The 15,552-nt window shown below is 35.1% G+C and overlaps 2 protein-coding genes across 3 annotated transcripts; one reads left to right on the forward strand and one right to left on the reverse strand.

Moving 5' to 3' along the window:
- Nucleotides 1-1,028: 1,028 nt before the first annotated feature.
- LOC113110811 (ninjurin-1-like) lies at nucleotides 1,029-10,973 on the forward strand. 2 transcript variants are annotated; one of them, XM_026274999.1, is made up of 4 exons: nucleotides 1,029-1,280; nucleotides 5,469-5,507; nucleotides 6,925-7,159; nucleotides 10,229-10,973. In XM_026274999.1, the coding sequence occupies exons 1-4, from the start codon at nucleotides 1,224-1,226 to the stop codon at nucleotides 10,372-10,374; spliced, it is 477 nt and encodes a 158-aa protein (XP_026130784.1). In that variant the 5' UTR covers nucleotides 1,029-1,223; the 3' UTR covers nucleotides 10,375-10,973. The 2 variants fall into 2 exon arrangements, with proteins under 2 accessions (XP_026130784.1, XP_026130785.1); XM_026275000.1 differs by lacking the exon at nucleotides 5,469-5,507 and having other exon boundaries at nucleotides 1,114-1,280.
- Nucleotides 10,974-11,256: 283 nt separating this feature from the next.
- Nucleotides 11,257-15,255, reverse strand: card19 (caspase recruitment domain family, member 19). Its single transcript, XM_026274998.1, has 6 exons — nucleotides 15,148-15,255; nucleotides 14,499-14,638; nucleotides 14,065-14,221; nucleotides 13,278-13,340; nucleotides 12,689-12,754; nucleotides 11,257-12,597 (listed from the first exon to the last, which is right to left on the reverse strand). The coding sequence occupies exons 1-6, from the start codon at nucleotides 15,191-15,193 to the stop codon at nucleotides 12,491-12,493; spliced, it is 579 nt and encodes a 192-aa protein (XP_026130783.1). The 5' UTR covers nucleotides 15,194-15,255; the 3' UTR covers nucleotides 11,257-12,490.
- Nucleotides 15,256-15,552: the final 297 nt, after the last annotated feature.

Consider the following 15,552-nt stretch of genomic DNA (forward strand, 5'->3'; position numbering starts at 1 on the left):
ATTTGTGTACTGTCATGCCAGAATAGTTGGTAAAGAACTTAACTAATTGTACAATTATTGTGGTGTTTTTGCATATTTTTATACAATATAAAAAATTTACCAAAATATTTTACCATTTACCTTTTGACGGTTATTATTTGTGTGTAAAAGTGGTTTTAAAATGAAAAAGATTAACACGTTTAATGCCTAGTTTAATTTGGGTTCATTTTAGCCTAGCAATGTACTTATTTTAAACTATTAAAAAAGCAAACCAGCATGCTGGGTTAAACATAAAAACCCAACTGGTTGGGTTAAAATAACCCAGCTTTGGGTTTGTCCCTTTTTGACCCAGCGCTGGGTTGCCAAAAAGAACCCAAATTGGGTTGTTTTCAACCCAGCAGTTTTTAGACTGTATATCAGAAGAAAATATGCATGAGAGAAAATGTATATTTAATAAAAGCCCATTGTATTTTTATATCGACTAATTACTGTATACTTTATCTGCTAACTTTTGCATGCAGTCAGAAACATGCAATCATTATAATAATAATAATAATGATGATAATAATAATAATAATAATAATAATAATAATGATAATAATAATAATAATTATTATTATTATTATTATTATTATTATTATTATACAGTAATTCTGGATTCTGGGTGTGTTTAACTACCACTAGATGGCAGACCAAACACAGATGTCTCTGACCATTAAAAAAGTTATAGTTGTAGCATATTGGCGCCGAGTCGAAGATGGGATGGTCAATGATAAGACACAAATGCACGCCTCTGACTGTAAATTGTTTGTACCTTTAGATATAAAAGTTAAAATCGTTGGGAGTGATCACGGTCCTATTTTAGGTCATTAATATTATCTACACTGATAAGAGCATGAACTTTGATATTAGATTGTGGAAGAACGGATGCTGTGTCAGTTGAGCATGCACTGAAGCGATTCGAAGTCTATCTCATCATCGGAATCTGTTCTTTAGTGCTCATAGAGCCGTATAAACAGTCACTAGGGTCTTAACAACAGCCTGTACACTCTTAACCAGTTCGTCTGAATGATTGAAAAGATCCGAGTCAAAAGAGCGATTCGGACATCCATGCAGCAGTGATTGGCAGTTTTTTCTTTTGTCCAGCCCCCTTTTCCATTCATCATCCATGAGATCATAATGGGCCACAAACACACTGAAACCCAGCTATTTACGGAGTGTTCGTTATAATCAAAGGAAGGATTATGGCTTCAGAAGCGATTGAATTGAATGGAGATGCTAACAGAAGTGATTCAAGAGAGGTGAGTGATTTTGAACATACCAATATCATTTAAAACGAGCACAAACGCATCCGCCAATGGGATGTTTGTGTTGAAGTTTAACCCATTATATTGATGTCTATAAAATCCAATCGGGTTAGACAAAAACACATTGACCGAACCATACATGATTTCATAACGAAGGTTTTTGTAGTCTGAATGCGTTCCTTGATTTTTTTTAAGTAAAAAGGCTGCTCGTGTACATCTTCATGTCCATACTGTAATGTAAAGAATGCACTTGTGTGGATGAGTCTATCTGTGTTGTGACCCGCGGGGTAAATCTTATATAGACTAATCGCACACCATGTGCTGATAGAAGCTGCTTTCGACTGGCCGAGAGCTTTGTTTGGAAGTTTGGAAACAATTAAGTCTCTTATTCATTACCCTGGTGTTTCGCTCGACCGCGTCCATACTGACGATGAGATCACCGGCCAGCGTAACCCTCAACAATAAACTGAGAAAGACAATAATAATACACACTTTCAGTTCCAACAACACATGAAAAACGCACATTTAAACACAATTCTACATTAACTAAGCCTAAATAACGTAACATGTAGGTAACACAAGTAAACTTTTTTTTAAAATCACTATCAGATGGTTTCGAGATTCCGTCAAAATTTACATTGATAAAAAAGGTACTTTTGAACAATATTTTACCATAAAAGCATATATTGGTTTCTTAATTATCAATACTATTTGTAAATTATAAAGTAATACACATTTCCTCAATATAAATTAGGCTATATAATAGGCTACAAGTATTGCATGTGAATGGAATGTATAGAACTTGCATTTAACCAATTAATCATTTATCTTACAGAACCATTTTTAAGTTCTCTCACTTTTTTTCATTATAATTTAACAGTAAAAAGCATAATGGATGGTTTCTACATTGAGCTAGCCAAGTTTTACTGTCGCTAGTCAAAGAGGGAACAAAACGTGTACAAAGTAAACAAAAAATGACATCCCATTGTCACTTTTTTTCTAGCAATAAAGACTCATCTAAAGCATTTAGTATAGTAGTTCCTACTAATACTAAAGTTAATGTGTAATTTGTTATTTAAGGGTAAAATACGAATGTTTAGGGTAAAGTATGTTATGTTTGTTTGTTTTTTGGTGGGGGGGGGGGGGGTTTGACAGGTCACCATTTCTTATTACAAGTATTTTCAACTCTTGCAATTCACTTTGCTTTTGTTTTTTTATTAATTTAAACCTTAACAGCTAATTTATTTCATGTTTTTGTACACTTTCATTAATGTTTGCACTGAAGAAAAGTGAGGTGAAGTGGTTAGAAAGACCAGAGGAACATCTAACCACCAGTGGATTTTTCTTCTTTCACCCAACAAACCCTGAAACACACAAAATCAAACATATCATCATTCCTGTGGGCAGCACCAATGTTTAAGACACTGTGTGTTTAGGCAGACTGAAAGGGCAGTGATTTCTATGTGGCTAATTTCTATGCCAAGTGGAAATGATGCCTGCCCTCCACCTGGCTTTGGTATGATGTAATATATGTGTAATATTATGGACAATTGTACCTTTGATTCTAATTCTAGTGCCACGTCTATAAATAGTCTAGTGGCAAAGGGGAAAAATAAGCAAAATTCACATGTATTAGCAAACGGTTAAAAACTGTAGTTATACCGTAGCTGTAGGTTTGTTGAGCCTATTTCAGTTAGATATCACATGCCACATTGTTTCTGAACAAGTAACAGCAGCTGTGCTCTTTCATCTTTCATCAGTGACAGTCAAATGGTCTAACAGACGAGAGAGATGCAAGTCTGAAAAACAAGATAAACATGGACTTTTTCTGCTTTTACCACTGCAGCTGTGGATTCATTTTAAATAGTTATACAGTAAAATATGTTTGTATGTATGTATAGCCCATGTAAGTCATTACAAACTGCCAGGGCTGCAATATTTTTAAATGCTTTATGTGTATGAAATACTTTGGGTAAGTGTAGCCAGGATAACTTTTATGTCATTTCTGGTTCGAAAGGAAAGCTTATAGAAGATTTAGTGTTTTTTTTTTAACAACTAATGAGCTCCATAGCATGACAGAGAAAGAGGAAGATAATCCAGGCCGTTATTTTTAGATGACTGTTTAGCTTTCTTCAGGAAGGGTGTTTAATAAGTGTCAGCATTTGAGTGTTATTGGGGTTCATGGAAAGAGAGTTTACATCCTTCCTAGTATAAGGCACAAGGGTTCTTGTGTTGGGCAGCTGGACTGAACCATACCCAAAGTCAACCCCTGTCCAGCACTCCCCTGAAGAGCCTGGAGAATGAATTTCAGAAATTCAAGGGGGATTTTTGATTAACACTAAAGTCTGCTACCCAGCTGGTGAGAATAAAATAAAACAAAGTGGATGTAATCATGTGACACCAGAAGGACATCAGAGCCAGCTCACACCTGCAGCCTGACCTCTCCTCTGCCATAATAGAGAAGAATAATGCTTTTGTGTTCACAGAACTGTATTAGCAAGAGGCGTACACAGTTCTTCCTCTCACTGTTCTCAGAAATCGAAATCTCATGGATCGCATGACCAGCTCTTTATTATCTCGTTTAAAAAGAAAGAGGGATTTCTTGAGCTAACCAATCTTTAAGAGGCCCTTCACGCTAAACCAAACCCTAAAATGCGAGTTTGACGACTCGTGTACTAAACACTGAAGATGTATTACTCCAGCAACAATAAGAACAAACTTTTGAACTTCAAAACAAATGAGATTGTAGAGCTCTGTTTGAACGCTTTGAGTGCCACACATTCTATCTCTAATTATGATTATTATTAATAATGCTTTGTACTAATTAATGTTTCAAAGTGCAGTTGTTTTCCAGAACGTCACAGAGGGGCAATCAGAATTTAACAGCATAGGAATTCTTAAGCTTGAATTTAAATGCGCAATATGCAGTGTTATTTTTTTTAATTAAAATATCCAAAAACTACTAAAACGGTGTTATATATATTTTGCTGACTTGTGTACTTTATCAAAAATTATTTCAAGAATGTTTAAATCCATAGAAATAAGCAATTTTAACTAGTTAAGTATATCTTTGTAGGATTCTAATGAGTGTTACTCAGTCAGTGGAGCAGCATTTTCAACTGCTTTACCTGATTTGTTCTAATCTCTTGTAAAGCAGCTGGAAAACACCCATTGTAGCTTGAAAATTATTAAGGAACACCCATTCTAGTCCTTCACGTGAACTTCTCAAACCAATTTTTACATCGGGACTGGTGCCAGAGCCCAAATGGGAAACAACCAGGGCTTTTTCACTATTTTTTTTTTTTTTCATGCTGCCAGAGTTCAGTTAATTAACAACACTAACAGAACAGTTAAATATGTCAGTTTAGAAATGGTCAGCGGAAGAGATCAACACTCTCCGTCCACACGAGATAACAAGCGATTGCTGTCACATGTTGGTGACATAGAGCGTTCTGCTCCTTGTCAGTGGAAACGCGAGCCAGTTCTGAACGAGTGCCACTCAGCACAAGTCAGAAAGTGGTCTCAGAAAAATCCTGGGCCGGTGCACAGATCCTGGTTCCGAACAAGCCTCGAAATCTCACTGGTCTTGAACAAGGGAACCTATCATTGGTAGGTATCATATCGTAGGCGAAGCATTTGATTTGATTTGAAACTTTTCTTTGAAACACTTAAACACAATCACAAAAAAAACTTGTTTGAGAAAGTGGACTGCTTGTGGTCATTTTGTGACATTAAGGAGATTAAAATCTAAGTAAGGTGAATCTACTGTACAGCTTATTACATTATTTACAGACTAATCTATCCTATCTGTGAGTAATAGCCATAACTCCGAGGTGGCCACCTTTTCAGAATCCAGTTCCCTATCCAACACACCTGCCTCGAAGTTTTCAGTGATCATAAAAACATTCATTAGCTGTTAATAAACTCAGCTCAAGAAGTAGGACATCCCTGCCATTGTGCATTATTTATACATTTTTATTGTAGAAACTGAATTGATATTCAAGCGTGAATAGGTTTGAGCTAATAGATGAAATATAATTGAATGATGCTATAATCATAGTTGATTTAATGTTATTATGTGTTATAATGATTTTGTGTTAAATACAAATTGAATCATATTCCTTAATGTGACTGTGTAGAACAAATGACTTGCTCTTAAACAACATTATGCTTTCTTTTCAGATTCAGGAGAACCCAAAGGAAAAAAGGCAGCCGTCTGATGTAAGCCATCTTCTAAAACTTGAACCACTGGATCACCTGCAGTCTGTCATCAGACTCCTGAAACTAGTCCTTTTAAAAGTTAAAGTGTTTAAAAGACTGATATTTTGTATCTGTTTTTTTTTTTTCACTGATGGTGTTAAACTGTTAAAATAAAAAATAAACTGACTTTACTGCTGGTAAAGGTGTCATTTCCTTTTAAAAGTGTTTTCCCAAACTATAAAGCGGTCAGGAATATGTCAATGTTCCATTGAAGTATTTTAAAAATAGAAATATATTAATGATTCAACATTAACTCAAGGTGAATAAGTGATGAAACACCATCACTTCATAATGTTGATTCAGTGACATTAATATTTTTTATTGTTTTATTGAATGTTGCAACAGGATTTGAGTATGAATAAGTGATGAACCACCATCACTTCATAATGATGATTCAACCATTGTTGTTGTTTTTTTTTTTAAATATATATAATTAGAAATGAACTGAGGATACATGAGTGATGTTGATCCATCATCACTTCATAATGTTGATTCCGTGACATTACCTTTTGTTGTTGTGGTTGAAATATCCCTATTGATTCTACATTAATTAAGAGAGCAAAAGTGATGTTGAACAATGTCACTTCATAACAGTGATTCAGTGATATTATCATTGATGTTTTGTTAAATACTCACTATTGTTTCTACTTTAATTACGGGTGCAGAAGTGATGTTGAACCAACCCCACTTTGTATGATTTATTCAATCCAGTTAGAGTTGAGGCAACAACATTGGCTTTTTCAAAGATTGCTTGCTATGCTGAATGAAAGCTCTTAGGAATTTAATTTGACATTCGAGAGTTTTCTGTTGTGCAGAGGTTTCTATAACCCCCTATAGCCACGACTTCTGTTTTAAAAAGAAGGAAGGAAATTATGTCAGGGTCAACTAACCACTTACCCCCTTCCCTTCACATGTTAAAAACATCCTAAAAAAATCCCCCCAAAAACACAAGTGACTTTCATTTCCTTCTAACACTGAGAAGAAATATGACCATAGGAGACCCTTAACCCAAGTTTCAGAAAGATATATTGCAAGTCAGAAAACAACCATTGTGCATGAGTTAAATCCTTTGCAAATTGTAAGCCTCACTTGAAAGCATATTGTGATTTATTGAAGTAGTGTGTTATACTGGATCAACAACAACATTTTTATGAAACCGTCAGAGTATTAACCCTCAACCTAGACCTTTTAAATAAGTGACTTAAGCAACATTATTTGATAATACTGTTTGATAAGCCAAACCCTAAAATCTGGTTGATAGCTAAAGTTGTTCTAACAAGGACCCAGAAACCTGTTTCCTCCATCTTTCTCTGTAAACATTGTATGATGCTCATGTACATATTCTCATGGATGTGTGTGTGTGTGTTTCCATGTTTAGCGTCCCCGGCAGAGCCACTGGTCAAGGAACACCCCAATTAACATGAACCATTACGCCAATAAGAAGAGTGCAGCAGAGAGCATGCTGGATATCGCGCTGCTGATGGCCAATGCCTCCCAGCTGAAGATCATCCTGGAGCTGGGACCCAAGTTCTCCTTATACATTCCTCTCATCTGTCTCATCAGCATCTCCCTCATCCTTCAGATCACCGTGGGGGTCTTGCTTATCTTCATAGGTGAGAGAAACCAACCAAACTGAGAACCTACATTTACAGGTTTCAAAATATATAGGCAACAGTGATTTTATACATGATTAGTGTTGCTTTTGTAAGAAAAACATACTGTTATTAGCAGCATCATACCTTATTGCATAAAGTACTTCATATTGCAGAAAATGACACATTGAAGTTTGAACAACATATATCATCTGCAGTGGCCCAAAAGATGTATGTCACCTTTTATAATATAAATACCCTTTAAAAAAAACTGGTAGTGTAGTATTGTACAGGGTTCCCACAACTTGATTAAATTCAAATTAAAGGACCAGGTCCAATACCCTCAAAATCCAGGACTTGATCTGGGAACACATTTCAAGTGAGAGCTTACATCGTGTTATCTTGTAAGATACATTGTTACAGTTTTCATGTCTCAAACACAACTTTGCAAAAAAGCTTCTTCTTTTTTTAGCATTTATTTTTGGCCATGACAGAGATCTGATATTTTATCTGTTGTATTTCTGTTTTGCATAAAACTGAAGAATATTCACTACACCCTATACTGTATTCTAAAATGATCTGTTATTAACTTTTGCATGGATTTTTATTGTAAAGAGCTTTGGATCATGTAACCAGAAGTTTTAAGATATATGGATATGCTAAGTTTTTCTTACCTCATTATCTTAACAAGCAAATCAGTTCAACATTAATTTCACCGTGTGTCTGTGAAATGTTGAGGTACCATTTTAGTAGTTTTGTGCGTGTATGAACGTCATGTAAGGTGACCATATTTCAGTTTTCCAAAAAGAGAAGTGGGGGTGGGGCAGGGGGCTGGTGGTTAAAGTAGTGCCAAAAGTAGTGCAATGATCATATCCCAAATATCAAAACAGAAAATGTAATTTCCATACCTAAAATACATATTTTACAGTTACTGTTATGCATCTTGATCATAAACACAGCTAAAAAGCTTCCTACCAGTGGCCCTGCTTCACAAAACTTCAAACAACGTTTTATCATAGGCAGAATGCAAAATGTTTCAATACAAGCATTTGTATTGAGTCAAATGTAATTTAAGTAACATTTGAAACCCTTAACCCATGGGGGAAAAACAACCCATTAACAGTTTAAAAGTAGCTATAGGAAGAAAAAAAATGCAGACTTGGCAACCCTGCATTCAGAACGAGCTGCAGGATTCAGATTTGACTGATCACGGGTGAAGGACAGAGAGATGGCTGACAGATTATGCTGGAGGATTTGCTGCTCAACAGATCCGGAGCTTATTGACAAATATCTGCTCTTACTTCACACAGAGCGTGCATGATCACGTAAACAGAAGTGAAAGTGAACAGCGAGCGCTCGTTCAAAAGAGATTTAAATACTCTGCGTATTGATAGATGCTGCCTGATGTAAGAAAATTATGCAATATTAGAATTTTTGTGGGAGCGGGCGGGACTGGACACACAAAAAAAAAAAAAAAAAATCATGGGAGCGGGCAATAATGGTCAGAAATTCAGTGGGAGCAGGATTAAGAAAACAGTCCCTTGCTGCGCTCTAACACAAAAACACACAATCATTGGCGACATCCCGGCTGGAGGCATTTTGTTAGGTCTAAAGAGGACAAAAATAGGAAATATGGTCACTCTGTCATCACAGCGTACAACACAAAGTACCTCACGTGAGAAACACGTTACGTGACATGTAAATGAGCGTAACTTATGTAAATCAAGCAAGCTAGTACACACAGACCACGAAGTGTTGGCAAAATAACACATTAGCAGACCAGAGGCAATAATATGGACTTTTTTTCCCAGAAAACTTCTTGCACAAAATAAATTCAAGCACTTTCAAAGACCTTTGTCAATGTATGTTTATTTTCAAAAACTTTCCAGGGCCATGACATTTTTTTTTTTTCAGGTTCACAAACTCTCAAGTATTTCAAGGACCCGTGGGAACCCTATATGTAAAGCAGTATTCAAATATTAAACATCTCAAAAAGTAGTTCAGTGAAAACCCTCTTTACTCTCATGTATTTCCAACCCGATGTATGACTTTGTATTGTATTATGTTCTGAAGAATATGCATGCTGTTCTTCTTCATACAATGCAGAGAAAGCAACGTATAAACATAAAACTAGTCAGTACAAGTTAACCACTTTAATTCTAGGTCATCTTTTAGGTCATTTGCTTGAGGAACAGACTGAAATACAAGTCATCCCTTTTTCCAATATCTTGCCTTGAAGATCCTGTTTGACAGCAGTGGTCACCATTCAGTTTTACTAGGTAGAAAAAACAGCATGGATGTTTTGCTGTAATAAAAATTCAATTTGTCTTCTATAAAAGAAGAAAAGTCGTCTTTACTAGGTTCTGAAAGACATGAGGGTGAGTAAACGATGACAGGAACGTGATTCTGGGGTGAATTATTTTAACATTTGGCAATTAAATCCAGTAATAACTGTCTAGAAGGAGAACTGATAAATGCTGTGTGCATGCCAAAGTTGCAGAGAGGTTGATCCTACACAAATCTTTTTGTATGTAATATAGTTTCAACATTAATATATCAGGTGGTGAAAGTCAATCCTACAGCACTTTGGTGTTTCCCATCAGAGATTTTAACAGCTTTTACTTTGATTTTGTCCACATAGTAGGAAAAAAGTTGAGCAGATGAATGATCGCATGAATCATATCAAGATATTCAGTCCCAATTTGAGAAATATTCATATTCTCTGCTCAACTTCAAAAAGCCCCCAGCTTCCCATTTCTAGTAATTATTCCTAATTCCTCAAACACAAGTCTGTACTTTACACCAGAAACCGCTGTGAACACAATCAGGCTCTAATTAATAGAAAATGAGCTTTATTATTAATATTGAAGGTTTTAGAGTCACCATGCATATTCTTTTGAACATGAGCTGTGAGTAAGTGTGTGGTGTTGACACTTGTTGTATAGAACAAAGGACACCATATAATTATAATCATTTGGTCAGATTTTAGCCTTTGATTTTAATTAAAGAAGCTGTTAAATCAGCTTAATAAGATCTTGTTAAATGTTGTGAATTTCATAATGAGCTGCTGTTATTGCTCTTGTTCTACAGTGAAGTGGAATCTGAATGACACGAGTAAACACTACATACTGAATCTTCTGGAGAACATCGTCACAGCTCTCGTCTTCATCATCGTAGTAGTAAATGTTTTCATCACGGCATTTGGCGTCCAAAGACCAGAGGACACGAAATCATAACAGCCAACATGAGTTTGGGATTTCATACAATTATAAATATTTGGACATTTATTATCAAAGACCAAGCAAGTTGACATGACATATTCGAATATGCCTTGTTTTGCAGAACCTTTTTTAGTCCCAAAATGAGCTAATAACATCTTAATATAAATTACATTTTAAAAATGCAACTTCATGTAATTATTTTTATGGCTATTTGTTTGTGTAATTCACGTTGTTAAAATGCATCGTGAAATTGGATTGGATATTCTAATTGGATCATTACTGAGATTGAAAATAATCAAGACAGAAACTAAAAAGACAATGCCTTTCCAGACCGAAATGGAGAGTAGCACCTCACCTCACATTCATACTGCCTACTTGATCACTGTATCAGCTGCCTATATGGGGAAAATGGGCTTATTGTACTGTATGTGTTGTTCAACCCATGCACACAGCCTGTTTGTATTTGTCTTTACTTGCAGGTCATATTTGATGCATGAAGGATAAATTGCTTACAAAGTCAAGTGTGAGCAGCTTAAATCGGCACTTTAGCAAAAAAAAATTTTTTTTCTTGCAAAACTCTGTAAGTGAAGATTAAAGATCATAAATACAGCACATTTTTCTTGTACTAACCCCAAACGTCAGAAATAGATTTTTTTTTTTTTTTTTTAAATTTATATAAGAGCGCCATCTACTGACTAGGCAAGCATAAAGCCTTTTTCTTTGAAATATTTGTTATTTTAAATGTTAATGTTGTTTAGTGTTTTGATGTTTGTTGTGATGTACTATCCATATGTTTATATGTTTCTTGGACTTTTGTACATTTTATATCAATATTGTTTGTATAAATGGGCAAAGATTTCCTTCTGTTTTTCACTTTTAGACAGCAGTATTGAGTCATAAAAGAAAACAATTGCATTGATTTATTTCAGTGCAATGATAAATAGTAGACCGACAGAGTTGTCTTTATATTCAGTATTGTACACTGGTATTCTTCAGTCTTAAAGCTGCTGAAATTCTGACATCAAAAAAAAAAATTTTCAGCAATCTTTTTTTTTTTTTTTTTTTTGCAACTCGTCAAGTGTTTGTTTCGGTATATCAAGACATGGAAACCAAATTCATCTCCAAGTACATTTGCAACAGTTACACACTTTATTTAGCCAAATAACTTTTTAACCCCTAACAAAAAATATATAGTTTCTCAGTTAACTACTGTGAATGTGCCAAATTAGCAAATTCACCTGAAAGTTTCCAGGCCCAAAAATTTACAGAACACTTACAATTGCACTGCAGAAACAAGGCCACACGAGTAAACTGACAAGATGAATTATTAGTACACAAACCAGTACAAACATGCTGCTAGTATAAAAGTAAGCAAACAATATAAACATATTTGTTGAAATCTTAGCCCACAAAGAAGGTATTATAAAGTAACAAACTCCTAATACTCCAAGGTACCGAACTTTAAGTTTGCCTGTAGTCTTTATTGTCTTTTGTTTCAAAATATTCCGATGCCTTGATCTATTTGATTTGTCAGGTTTCCCAGTTTTGCATTTGCTAAATGGCGTAGTGAATTATAAACCTCTGCGTCCATGTTACTTCTATAATCTCTTGGCAAATCCCAAGTCTGTGAGAACTGGAAGATACTGACTATAAATAATATATAAATGAGTTTGATGTCTATTTTTAAAGTACAACAAAACAAATGCACAAATAAAATGAGGGTTGCAGCAACATTAACAGAGCAGCTCTGTTAAATACTTTAGTGCAAGTAGGAAGTTTGGTTCCTATCCAACTTTTCTTAAAAGTAATGAGTTCCTGCCCTTGGCATTGCATATAAATGGCTATTATTTCAATGGCTGTTATGTTTGATCAAAGATATTAGCAGTTATATAAATATTTAAAGGGTTATATTTTAAATTGTTACAAGAGATTCCAGATTTATAAGGATTTTATCTTTGGAATTCTGTCATTCTATTTCTGAATTCTAACATGAATTTCTCTATATACATAGTATGTACATATTTTTTAAAAGCGGAATTAAAATATTTTTGTATATATTTGACAAGGATAACGGAGTATTTCAGAATCAATTGCTGTGTCTAAAAAATTTTTTAAGGCAGCAAAAAAGCCATCACTTCCCATCTTCTGTGTACCAGATGAGAACGTCCCGCACTTTTCTACTGAGACCCATCGCAGCCAGACCCAGAGCGCTGCTGGAGCCTGACACCTGCTTGGACTCTGCAGAAAATTTTTTTTGAGTGCTTATAATGTCTGGGAAATGTGTATTTTTGATGTGGGTATTAAGATATTAACAAGTTTGTGTGCTTACCACCATAGTAATAGAGCAGAGCTGCTCCTACAGCCACACTGAAACAGGTCAGGAAGAAGAACGGACCTGCGCAGTGACAAAACAAAACCATATATATATATATATATATATATATATATATATAACCCTGGACCACAAAACCAGTCATAAGGGTACTTTTTTTAATATTGAGATTCATACATAATCTGAAAATGTAATATATAAGTTTTCCACTGATGTATGGTTTATTAGGACAATATCTGTCCGAGATGCAACTATCTGAAAATCTGGAATCAGAGGTTGCAAAAAAAAAAAAAGAAAAAGAAAATCTAAATATTGAGAAAATCGACTTTAAAGTTGTCAAAAAGAAATGTCCTTAGCAATGCATATTACTAATCAGAAATTAAGTTTTGATATATTTATGGTAGGAAATTTGCTAAATATCTTTGTGGAACATGATTTTTACTTAATATCCTAATGATTTTTGGCATAAAAGAAAAATCGACAATTTTGCCCCATACAATGAATTGTTGGCTATTGCTACAAATATTCTCTAGCATGTCAATTGTGTACATTTACTAGTGCAAAATCACTGGAAAGGTATACTTACTATGGTCATTCATTACATATCTGTCCTTGGGACTCGTGATTGGGACAACTGGTTCCCCAGACTCTACAAAAACAAATAAAACTTGGTGGTCTAACCAAAAACACTTTAAAGTCCAGCTTAATAACAGGCTGAAAGGAGCTGTTCACCCAGCTGAAAACACATTAGCCCTCAGGCCATCCAAGATGTAGATGAGTTTGTTTCTTCATGGGAACACATTTGGAGAAATGTAACGTTTCAACACTTGCTCATCAAAAGATCCTCTACAGTGAATGAATTATCATCTTGTGAAGTGAAAATCTTTTTTTTTTTTTTTTTATCACAATTTTTTACTTTAAGGTGTCGCTTCCAGCCAAATAATAATGCATCCAAATGGTAATGTAACATATTAGTCTACAACTTTTTTTGAACTTTTTTTACTTGTAAATGGTGCTTAATCAGCATATTTCTCTCCCGACTCAGATGAGAATATTTTTTCACTAGAGATAGCAATACTATATCTATACTATATTATAGATATTTTAGCCAAAGTAGATGGTTAAAAAAAATAAATAAATAATGAAATTGATTCAAATCTGTTCTGATCAAATCAAACTCATCTACATCTTTGATGGTCGAGGGTGAGTACATTTTCACTGAATCTTTATTTTTGGGTGAACTTTTCCCTAAAATACATTTGTATCACTACTATGAGTCAGAAATGATATGCTGCATGGCAAAACTAAATAAACGTCCTCAGAAGAATGATATTTTTGAGTGGTTATGGGTGGAAAATGATGACTCTGCCAACCTCTGAGTCGGAGGCGTGTGGGTAAACTGAAATAAACGTCCTCCACGTGGAGGTGCAGTGCACGGTAAAACTCTCGACATGCCTCCTCTCCTTTCTCCTGCAGATGATTCAGCAGCTCCGCCAGCCTGATACAGGTGGGCACATCCAAATCCCTAAACTATTGTTTGAGAAAATCATTATTGGAAAGAGAAATAACATTCAACTTTTGAAGACTGGACTGTTTATCTGTATCAAGTGCTGGAGATATGATATCAAATCCCCCCTTGAAGACTAATTCACCATGGGTTCCCTCAGTAAGTCAAAGTAAAGTAAATTTGTGTTTACCACAGAGCTTGTTTAACGCAGAAACCCCATTATAAAACCCCATAGGAACATCTTGGTGTGACCTGCGGTGAATTAGTCGGATGTTTCTGGGTGGAGGGTGGAGCGCTTACCTTGGAGGCCTCCTTGTCTGTCAGGATCTGTGGGTAGATTCTGTTGAGCTGCAGGATGAGTTTATCCACCAGTTCTGTATCTAGACGTCGGTCTGATTTCAGGAAGCGGCTGTCTATTTGCAGCTGTTCATGGAAGCTCTCTGTCATTCACACAGAAATAAAACCATACAGTTTAGAACAACATGAGAGTGAGCAAATGATGAAATTTTAATTTTCTAGATAAACCAGTTCTTTCAATAATCCCGTCTAGTAACAAACATGTTCATAAATACTGTGCACATTTCAACCAGAAGATGGAGCCACTTCATAAATGTTGCATTGGGCAGAGACACTGGGGACGCAAGACTGTCAAACATACTTTTGAGGTACATTGAATGTATTTTAGCCAACAAAACGCCTTATAATTTCGAAAACGCTATATAAACGGATTATAGAGCTTCTGAAATGTAACATATTAAGCAGAATAGACTTTAATGCACCGTATTGGAGCACAACGACAACTGTCGAAGCAAAACTTGTCGAAGTAGCTCAAGTTTGTGAGCAAAGTGTATAAGGGTCCTGTGAAGCACACATTATGAAGTTAAAACTATATGTTTATAGTTCATATTTATACTTCTTATCAGCAGTAACAAATATAAGTTTGACTGACCTCCCATTTTGAAGTGCCCTGTTGTCTTTTGTTTGGAAACGCCCATCGCATTGAATGTGGAGGGGCGGAGAACATGGTGAGTATTACCGGAAGTTCCGATCAAAATGAGGGAAAAGTCTCAAGCGGAAGTTCACGCAAATGCAGTGTAAAGTCTAGATTCAGTTCCCTTTGTATCAGAGATTAAACACTTAACGTTACTGAATATGAAAATATTAACTAAAACGATTTTAATAAATCAAAATAATTTATATTATATAAATAATATTAATGTTTACGGACACGTTCGACCGTAGCCTATAATAGACGTTTTAAAGGCAGATTCCTTTCTTTAGTAACAACCCATATATCATTATTTTATTTTTTTTTACCCTGTATATAAATAAATACGTAAGTAATGTCCTACTA

Source organism: Carassius auratus, chromosome 11 (genome assembly GCF_003368295.1).
Source record: "Carassius auratus strain Wakin chromosome 11, ASM336829v1, whole genome shotgun sequence".
Lineage (NCBI taxonomy): Eukaryota > Metazoa > Chordata > Actinopteri > Cypriniformes > Cyprinidae > Carassius > Carassius auratus.

What these genes read in the sequence shown, in the direction of transcription:
- card19 (XM_026274998.1), bottom strand. Translation starts at nt 15,193, where the DNA reads ATGGGCGTTTCCAAACAAAAGACAACAGGGCACTTCAAAATGGGAG. An exon ending in ATATGTAATGAATGACCATA is followed by an intron (nt 12,755 to 13,277) that starts GTAAGTATACCT and finishes GTCACTGCGCAG; the next exon opens with GTCCGTTCTTCTTCCTGACC. An exon ending in TCTGCTCTATTACTATGGTG is followed by an intron (nt 12,598 to 12,688) that starts GTAAGCACACAA and finishes AATTTTCTGCAG; the next exon opens with AGTCCAAGCAGGTGTCAGGC.
- LOC113110811 (XM_026274999.1), top strand. Translation starts at nt 1,224, where the DNA reads ATGGCTTCAGAAGCGATTGAATTGAATGGAGATGCTAACAGAAGTGAT. An exon ending in AAAAAAGGCAGCCGTCTGAT is followed by an intron (nt 5,508 to 6,924) that starts GTAAGCCATCTT and finishes TTCCATGTTTAG; the next exon opens with CGTCCCCGGCAGAGCCACTG. An exon ending in GGTCTTGCTTATCTTCATAG is followed by an intron (nt 7,160 to 10,228) that starts GTGAGAGAAACC and finishes CTTGTTCTACAG; the next exon opens with TGAAGTGGAATCTGAATGAC.